Below are 10015 nucleotides of genomic sequence, written 5' to 3'. Positions count from 1 at the left end.
TGAGCCCAGATATCTACCATCCACAGCCTGTTTCAGAGAGGAGGGGAACCGGGCCTATGCTATAAAGCTGCCCATGGCCCCAGATTCAATTGTGTAAGCAAAAATGAAATGAAATGAAACAATTTCATCCTAACTCAATCACATTTTGATGTTAAATGAGTTAGCTGTATCATGTTTAGAGATGTTACTACCCAGTTGACTCAGAGGACCAGGTCTTTCCAGGCAGCTAGGAAGCTAGCATGTGTCCAGACACTCTGCAACAGACATAGACAAATTTCTGTATTTGTCTGGCATGTTCCTATGGTGACGGATGGGTTCAGTCCACTACCCTGGACTCTGGGGTCGTGGAATTTCTTCAATTTTCAGTCGATGAAGTGAATGATTGTGACACACATAATCAGATACAAGGATACAAGGGATATTTAAATCATTAAAACAAACAAAAACACCCACAGTTTTATCGGTTTGTCACTAAATGCCCTTATCGTGAATCTACCTCAAGCATTGTAAAACAAGAGCATGCAGAATAATCAAATTTTCTATTCACCCTAACCACAGTCTCTTCTGCCTACTAGCATCCGGTAAGAGGTACTGCAGCATTTGAGCCACAAGCAAGTGACTCTTTAACAGCTTCTTTTTCCAGGATGTAAAGGTCATATATGCTCAGCTCTCTGGACTCAAAAGCAGATATAATAGCCACTAAGGTTAAAAATGCACTATATAGATGCAAGAAAAGAAAAAAATCCACACTCAGTAAGTGAATGATGGTTTGAAGTTGTGTGCAGTGTGAGGTGAAAATCCTGGACTTCATAATAAATGATTATGGCTCCATGTCTGGAAAGATTTATATTTGTGCTTGATGCTTCAATTTGGTTAATGTAAAATATATTTGAAAAAGTTTTACTCAACACTTAATGGTGAAGAAATCTACTTCCAGGTTCTGAGCACCACGATCAGGAAAACAAAGGCAGCTAAAGTAAACTTACGAATTCTATAAAAGATAAAAAATAATCACAAAAAACTGCATTGAATCTGATTGGAAGTCAGTTCTGCAACAGGGTATGTATGAAGATCAATACATCAGTTACCTTTGTTGTATTTTTACTGCTGATTTAATCATCCTGATTGCATTCACTGGTTTCTAACTTATACTGGTAAACCTTCCACCATTCTCTGACCCACTAAAATAATCCATTTGTAAGTCATGATTTTCAGTGTCCTTTCGCTACTGCCAGAAAGATGAGCACAGAGATTAGTGAACAAAACAAGCTCATATAAATCATGACAAGATCATGTTTTTTGTTACTTTTTTTAATGGAATTGCTTCTTATATTTATTGTGAAAAAATGAATTACTGAAATCATAAACAAACGAAAAACATACAAGTTGGATTTTTTTACAAGTTCAGTGTTACTGAAGTTAATACATCCGTAGTTACTTCACACGTGTGCACAGAAATAAAACCTGTAGCATAGGAGTTTATCTACACTGCAAATAAAACCATATCTTAAAGACAGGCAACTGTAATATAATTATTATTATGAGATTAGTCTAAACAAATAAAATTATTTCTAGGCTTTTCTGTATTATTTTTTTTATATATATCATATCATGGAAATGAAAAATATGGATTACATTTGCCTAGTCAAGATATTTTCACTTGGTAAAATATTTTCATTGTTGTTGCAGTGTAAAAGTATCATGTGTTATGAATTATTTCTGTTATATCTTACAGTTTTTTTCACATCGGCATACACACACTCATCTGCTGAGCTATTTTTCTTTTTTTCAGCTTTGGCTTTCCTCTTGGTAAATTGCACAGCTGCGTAATTCAGTGTTTCAGCTTCAGATTCCTGAATAATAATAATAATAATAATAATAATAATAATAATAATAATAATAATCCAGATGAAAGTAATAACAATACAATATGGGTAAATGAACAATACACACTAACTACACAGAACAAGAGCAGCATCGAAATAAAAAGCTTGGGATTGTTCTGCAAATCTGATTGTTTATATTAAATCTAAAACATTATAATGAGTAACATATTAATGTAGCAATATTTTACATACAGAAGTAAAACACGTACCTGCTTCATTCCTGGAGAATCTTCTATACAAGCTTTCAATATTAATACAGAAACACACCTATTAGTCTTTTTGGTCAAACTAAAGTTAACTGTACTTATAAAGTTTTTAATTATTGTGATGACAAAAGCACTTACTTTTATCACATTTTCTTCTCCTCAGTGTGAAATAAATGAGACAGAAAATCAGAAGTGTGCACAAACCCAAAGCCGTTCCCAAACCGAGCACTGTCGAATGTAGAGATCTGATCATTTCTGGTTCTGCTATTTCACCACATTACATTCGTATCAGTACAAATTATTTTCTGGCCAAATTTTGCTTGATGAATTAAGGATAATTAATTAATGGTGAATTATGAGACATATCACCTGTTTTCTCGTGTGTGTTCACGTTAGTGTTGTTTCCATGCAGTGTTGGCTCACACACCACTGAATTATCACACAGAGCTGGTTTAGATGTTTCTGATGCAGTAGTAACATGATCACCTATGAACATTTATCATAATTCAATAAAAGTCTGTAACTCAGTGTTGTTGAAGAAAACACAGTTAGCATTTCACTACTTCATTATTATTTGTATATTTGTCTTCCAGGTTGAACATGTTAATGGTAATAAGGGAAAGAATAAAACTTTAAACTTGTAGCTTAATCAATTTAGTGGAAATCCTACCTTTAATTTTTAAATAAGTTCCATCTGCAAACACAGTGTTTGGGAATGTCAGTGCACAGTAGTACATGGCTTCATCAGACTGAGCAGTGTTTAAAATTATCAAATTGATACAGTTTGAAGATCTTTCTATTTGAAAATGAGACTTTTGGGATTCATTGTAAAATGCATCTAGACCACTTTTATATACCCTGACTATAGGATCAGGTTTTTTTCTCTTTGGTTGCTTAAACCAGACAATTATCACAACTTCATTTACAGAGACACAACACTGTAGAGTAGCCGAGTCTCCGCTATTCACACTGAGCTCTTTATCAGGCTGATAAACTGGTGGCTTTGTGAGGAATTGTGCAGTAACCCAGCGTCTACCAGGTTGGACTGTATCTAGATAAAACAAATACACCAATGAAGTAAATAATTTATTTCAGATATTATTATATATAAGGGGTTATTAAAGATGATCTTAAAGTAATAACATTACAGTTTCTTCTACATACAACTCCATACAAAATGCTTTAAAGTAATAGTCTCCATAGATTTTTTAAAAATTATATCAAACTAGATGGGAATAATTTGCTCATATTACTTACACATGGTGCTGAAGATCAAAATTAAAATCCAGGTACTGGTCATTTTTCATTTCTCAGAAATTCTACAGTGTTTGTATCTCATTTATCATCAGAAAATGAATGATCTTGAAGCATGGTTTGAATTTATACTATAGGCGGTCTGTACTGACCACACCCCAGAATAATACGTGATTGGTTGTAGTTTAAAAAAGTCATGATAAGCGAGCACACAGTATTCTGATCTGCCTACATCTACACCACATATTTCCGTATTTGTGTTTTGGTGTTGCACAGAGATATTGTGACAAAGGTGTTATGACAGAATGGAAAATGTGGTTTACTTCTACATTTATGTGTACCTACACAAACATCTCATTGTTTATTGTAATTTCCATCTGGAGTCAAAATCTTGCCTATATAATAATGCTCATTTGGGCCAGAGTTAATGCATTTGACTTTTATTATTGAAGAACCTGACAGCAGTGTTGAAATTACAGTGGGGCCAGATGAACCTTAACTCACCAAAAGATACATGAATTCCTATTTGTTACGTAATCCACGTAATGGAGGTTAGGACAGATACAAGTGCCGTTAAAGACATTTATTTGACAGAGACAAGCAGACAAATCCAAAACACGAGACAATAGTGAGGTCAAGAAACAGGCAAAGGGTCAGGCGATTGGCAAGCAGGCATAAACAGGCCAAGGCTAGAATCGAGAACGAGAAACAAGAACAAGATCAAGAACCATGAAACGAAACGAGGAACAGGGTATAATCGCTTGGCACACTGCTAACACTAATACTTCGCAAAGACATTGTTAGAAAGTCTCTTTATACTGTGGAGTGAGTTTGTGAAATTGGATGCAGGTGTGCGTGATTAGAATGAAAGTCAGTGTTCTGGGAATTGCAGTCCATTGCAGCCATGTTTGTAGGCCGCAGTGCAGGATGGGAAATGGAGTCACTGGTTTGCTGTGATGTGACAGAACCACCCCACCCCACCCAAGGGCGCTTCTCCCAAAGGGCCAAAATACACTCTCTCCCCCAGCGGTCCTGGCACTCTGGGCAAAATGTCTTCACATGAACCGGGAGACTGAGCGGTATCCTCAGCTGAGCAGGAAGGCAAAGCGACATCCTCAGCGAAGCAGGAAAGCGGAGTGTCGTCCTCCTTCAACTCTGCTGACTGAACTTGGTTGGCTGTGTCAACAGACTTGGGCATGAGCAGAGACAGGAGCTGGATCTAGGACAGGAACTTGGCATGAGCAGAGCTTGGGTAGGCCGTCTCTTCGACGTGTGACAGGAACTTGGCATGAGCAGAGCTTGGGTTGGCCTCCTCTTCGACCTCGGACAGGAACTTGGTTTGAGAGGTCGTCTTTTCGAACTTGGACAGGAACTTGGCTTGAGAGGCCATCTCTTCCACCTAGAAATGGAACTTGGCTTGGGAGGCCGTCTCTTCAACCTTGGACAGGAACTTGGCTTGAGAGGCCATCTCTTCGACCTCGAACAGGAACTTGGCTTGAGAGGTCGTCTCTTCGACTTTAGACAGGAACTTGGCTTCAGAGGTCGCCTCTTCGACCTCAGACAGGAGCTTGGCTTGAGAGGCCATCTCTTCAAACTCGGACAGGAACTTGGCTTGGGAGGCCGTCTCTCTGACCTCTGAATGGAACTTGGCTTGGGAGGCCGTCTCTTCAACCTCGGACAGGAACATGGCTTGAGAGGTCGTCTCTTCGACCTTGAACAGGAACTTGGCTTGAGAGGCCGTCTCTTCAACCCTGGACGGGAACTTGGCTTGAGAGGCCGTCTCTTCAACCTCGGACAGGAACTTGGCTTGAGAAACCGTCTCTTTGACCTCGGAATGGAACTTGGCTTGGGAGGCCGTCTCTTCAACCCCAGACAGGAACTTGGCTTGAGAGGTCGTCTCTTCGACCTCGAACAGGAACTCGGCTTGAGAGGTCATCTCTTCGACCTCGGACAGGAACTTGGCTTGAGAGGTTGTCTTTTCGACCGCAGACAGGAACTTGGTTTGAGAGGTCGTCTCGTCGACCTCGGACAGGAACTTGGCTTGAGAGGCCGTCTCTTTGAACTTGGACAGGAACTTGGCTTGAGAGGCCGTCTCTTTGACCTCTGACAGGAACTTAGTTTGAGAGGTCGTCTCTTCGACCTCGACAGGAACTTGGCTTGAGAGGCCGTCTCTTCAACCTCGGACAGGAACTTGGCTTGAGAGTTCATCTCTTCGACCTTGGACAGGAACTTGGCATGAGCCAAGTTGGGTTGGCCATCTCTTCGACCTGGAACAGGAACTTGACGTGAGGAGAGCTTGGGTTGGCCATCTCTTTGACCTGGGACAGGAACTTGGCGTGAGCAGAGCTTGGGTTTGACGTGTTTTCAACCTAGGACAGGAACTTGGTGTGAGCAGAGATTGGGTTGGCCGTCTCTTCAACCTGGGACAGGAACGTGGCGTGAGCAGAGCTTGGGTTGGCCATCTCTTTGACCTGGGACAGGAACTTGGCTTGAGAGGCCGTCTCTTCAACCTCAGACAGGAACATGGCTTGGGAGGTCACCTCGTTGACCTTGGACAGGAACTTGACTTTATGCTGGAGCTCTGGAGATGAAACAAATGATGAAGATGAGACGTGGGTGAACCTTCTAGCAGGACAACGATCCAAAGCATACATCAAAGAAAACTCTCAATTGGTTTCAGATTTAAAAAATCAAGGCATTAGAATGGCCCAGTCAATCACCTGACTTGAATCCAATTGAACAAGATTTAAAGACAGTATGTTTAGAAGAATGGGCCAAAATCACACCTGAATACTGCAGCCCATTAATTTCTTCATACAGGAAGCGTCTTGAAGCTGTCATTACAAACAAAGGCTTCTTGATACTTTTTTCCTCAGTCATTCCGCTTTATTACACATAACTTTATTCATGGACTTTAATTTTTGGATTTCTTTATATTTCCAGATTTCTTGAGTTAATACCAAAGTCTGGTGAAAATTTCATGTGAATAGCCTCATTGGAAATATATTTACTGAAAAAAACGTTGACGCATTCGATACTTATTGCCCCCACTGTACATCAAGATGTTGTCAGTGTAAACCATTTGTGGAGCATGTCACTGATTGCCATCTTAATGAAATACTGGAACAATTTGGGGCACTTGTCAAACCATACAGCATCACCAAGTATTCATAGTTCCCAGAGGCTGTAGCGAAGAGTGTCTTCCACTCATGGCTGTACAGTTTTTTGATAGAGAGATGGATTGACCCCTAGCAACAGGTCAAGAGCGCAATCCCAGGGTCTGTAATGTGGGAGTTTGGTGGCACCTTGCTTGCTAATAACCTCTGCCCAGATGATGGATCTCTGTGGTCACAGTCTCTATTCCCATTGCTTTATTACTTTCGATGGATTTGGACCCAAATGTACACTGGAGACAACATGTCTGAGCAGCTCAGTGACCAGCTATCTCCACCCTCTTGACCAGACTACCTTGGGATGGCACAATGTCTGGTTTAGACATTGACAAAAATTATCATGGGCAATGACTGGATGGGTTCAATCTGTATCATCAGAGTCTGGGTGTAAAACAGAACTAATTTTAAGCCCAGAGATCTAACATCCACAGCCTGGTCTCAGGGAGGACTGGAACCGGGCCTGTGCTATAAAGCTGCCCATGGCCCCAGAGTCAATCATGTAAGCAAAAAAATTAAACAATTTCACCTAACTCAATCACATTTTGATGTTCATGGCAGTGGTGGCTTGGTGGTTAAGGATTGCTGATCGGAAGGTCAGGGGTTCAAGCCCCAGAACTGCCAAGCTGCCCCTGTTGGGCCCTTGAGCAAGGCCCTTAACCCTCTATGCTCCAGGGGGCACTGTATAAGGGCTGACCCTGCACTCTGACCCCAACTTCCTAACATGCTGGGATATGCAAAGAAACTAATTTCACTGTGCTCTAATGTATATGCGACCAATAAAGACTCATTAATTGAGTTAGCAGTATCATGTTTAGAGATGTTACGATGTTACTACCTAGTTGACTCAGAGGAGCAGGACTATCCAGGCAGCTAGGAAGCTAGCATGTGTCTAGACACTCTCCAAAAGACAGAGACAAATTTCTGTATTTGTCTGACATGTTCCTATGGTGACGGATGGGTTTAGTCCACTACCCTGGACTCTGGTGGTGGAATTTCTTCAATTCTCAGTCGGTGAAGTGAACTCTTATGAGAATGTCGCACAACAGTCATAAATATTACATGAGATACAAGGAAGGATACAAGGGATATTTAAATCAATAAAACAAACAAAAACACCCATAGTTTTATCGGTTCATCACTAAATGCCCTTATCGTGAATCTACCTCAAGCATTTCAAACCAAGAGCATGCAGAATAATAAAATTTTCTATCCACCCTAACCACAGTCTCTTCTGCCTACTAGCATCCGGTAATAGGTACTGCAGCATTTGAGCCACAAGCGAGTGACTCTTTAACAGCTTCTTTTTCCAGGATGTAAAAGTCATAAATGCTCAGCTCTCTGGACTCAAAAGCAGATGTAACACCTGACCATTTCATATAATGTCCTTACAGTTATTATTAAAGTTAATAGATATATAGATTGGTAGATAGATAGATAAATAGATAGATAGATAGAGCACTTTATTGATCCCTGGGGGAAATTGTTTTGTTGTAGCAGTGCAATAAATAACAGAAATTACAAGGTCACAGGCTATGCACAGAGAACACAGATTACAGTACCCATACTTAGTCAACTAAATTAAGCAAGAATTAAATAAAATACTAAGTAGTAACAAAAGTAAATATTATTGCACTGATGCATTTGTATTTACTTATATTACTTATTTTTGAATAATTATTGTCAATCCATATGTTTGTTGTCCTGCACAAAACATAAGTAATGTATTTTGCTTTTGTTTTACAGCTTTATTAGAAAATCAACAATTTCAAAAAAATCTAAATCTGAAAATTTTTCATATGATGACCAATTCCAGTGGTATCACAAACTAAGCATATTTTGTTGGCTATATAAACTTTATTTCATAGTCTTCATTGGAAGCATTTGCTTATAGTAATCTGAAAAAATTGGGGCGGATGTGGATCAGGTGGTTGAGTGGGTTGTCCACTAATCATAGGGTTTGGGGTTCGACTCCCGGAGCACGTGACTCCACATGTGTCCTTGGGCAAGACACTGAACTCCAGATGGCAAGTTAGCGCCTTGCATGGCAGCTCTGCTACCATTGGTGTGTCTGTGAATGGGTGAATGAGAACCAGTGTAAAGCGCTTTGTAGAGCTGCTAAGGTTAAAAATGCACTATATAAATGCAAGAAAAGAAAAAAATCCACACTCAGTAAGTGAATGATGGTTTGAAGTTGTGTGCAATGTGAGGTGAAAATCCTGGACTTCATAATAAATGATTATGGCTCCATGTCTGGAAGGATTTATCTTTGTGCTTGATGCTTCAATTTGGTTAATGTAAAATGTAATTGAAAAAGTTTTACTCGACTCTTAATGGTGAAGAAATCTACTTCCAGGTTCTGAGCACCACGATCAGGAAAACAAAGGCAGCTAAAGTAAACTCACAAATTCTCTAAAAGACAAAAAATAATCACAAAAACCTGCATTGAAACAGATTGGAAGTCAGTTCTGCAACAGGGTCTGTATGAAGATCAATACATCAGTTACCTTTGTTGTATTTTTACTGCTGATTTAATCATCCTGACTGCATTCACTGGTTTCTAACTTATACTGGTAAACCTCCCACCATTCTCTGACCCACTAAAATAATCCATTTGTAAGTCATGATTTTCAGTGTCCTTTCGCTACTGCCAGAAAGATGAGCACAGAGATTAGTGAACAAAACAAGCTCATATAAATCATGACAAGATCATGTTTTTTGTTACTTTTTTAATGGAATTGCTTCTTATATTTATTGTGAAAAAATTAATTACTGAAATCATAAACAAACAAAAAAAATACAAGTTGGATTTTTTTACAAGTTCAGTGTGACTGAAGTTAATACATCCGTAGTTACTTCACACGTGTGCCCAGAAATAAAACCTGTAGCATAGGAGTTTATCTACACTGCAAATAAAACCATATCTTAAAGACAGGCAACTTTAGTATAATTATTATTATGAGATTAGTGTAAACAAATAAGATTATTTCTACGCTTTTCTGTATTATTTTTTTGTTAGCGCATCATATATCATATCATGGAAATGAAAAATATGGATTACATTTGTCTAGCCAATATATTTTCACTTGCTAAAATATTTTCACTGTTGTTGCAGTGTAATAATATCATGTGTTATGAATTATCTCTCTTATATCTTACAGTTTTTTTCACATCGGCGTACACACACTCATCTGCTGAGCCAGTTTTCTTATTTTCAGCTTTGGCTTTCCTCTTGGTAAATTGCACAGCTGCGTAATTCAGTGTTTCAGCTTCAGATTCTTGAATAATAATAATAATAATAATAATAATAATAATAATAATAATAATAATAATACAGATCAAAAGTCCAGATGAAAGTAATAACAATACAAAATGGGTAAATGAACAATACACACTAACTACACAGAACAAGAGCTGGATAAAAATTAAAAGCTTGGGATTGTTCTGCAAATCTGAGTAAACTGACTGTTTAAATTATATCTAAAACATTATAATGAGT

The 10015-nt window shown here is 38.8% G+C and overlaps 1 protein-coding gene across 2 annotated transcripts; it reads right to left on the bottom strand.

Annotated features, from left to right (window-relative positions):
- Positions 1–1332: 1332 nt before the first annotated feature.
- On the bottom strand, positions 1333–3392 carry LOC128628728 (uncharacterized). Of its 2 annotated transcripts, XM_053682181.1 has the most exons (6): positions 3350–3392; positions 2763–3143; positions 2462–2578; positions 2231–2320; positions 2090–2127; positions 1333–1853 (listed from the first exon to the last, which is right to left on the bottom strand). In XM_053682181.1, exons 1-6 carry the CDS (start codon positions 3390–3392, stop codon positions 1707–1709), a joined length of 816 nt encoding a protein of 271 aa, XP_053538156.1. In that variant the 3' UTR covers positions 1333–1706. The 2 variants fall into 2 exon arrangements, 1 of the variants encoding a protein (XP_053538156.1); XR_008396852.1 differs by lacking the exons at positions 2763–3143; positions 3350–3392 and having other exon boundaries at positions 1778–1853; positions 2096–2487.
- Between the last annotated feature and the right edge of the window lie 6623 nt (positions 3393–10015).

The sequence above is a fragment of the Ictalurus punctatus genome, chromosome 8, assembly GCF_001660625.3.
Source record: "Ictalurus punctatus breed USDA103 chromosome 8, Coco_2.0, whole genome shotgun sequence".
Taxonomy (NCBI): Eukaryota; Metazoa; Chordata; class Actinopteri; order Siluriformes; family Ictaluridae; genus Ictalurus; species Ictalurus punctatus.
The sequence above is the reverse complement of the archived record's forward strand: the minus strand, read 5'-3'. Positions and strand labels throughout refer to the sequence as shown.

Excerpts from the sequence above, each read along its gene's own strand:
- LOC128628728 (XM_053682181.1), bottom strand. The coding sequence starts at position 3,392 with ATGACCAGTACCTGGATTTTAATTTTGATCTTCAGCACCATGT. Across the intron at positions 3,144-3,349 it reads TTTGATCTTCAGCACCATGT|ATACAGTCCAACCTGGTAGA; the intron begins GTAAGTAATATG and ends TGTTTTATCTAG. Across the intron at positions 2,579-2,762 it reads AACTTATTTAAAAATTAAAG|GTGATCATGTTACTACTGCA; the intron begins GTAGGATTTCCA and ends AAATGTTCATAG.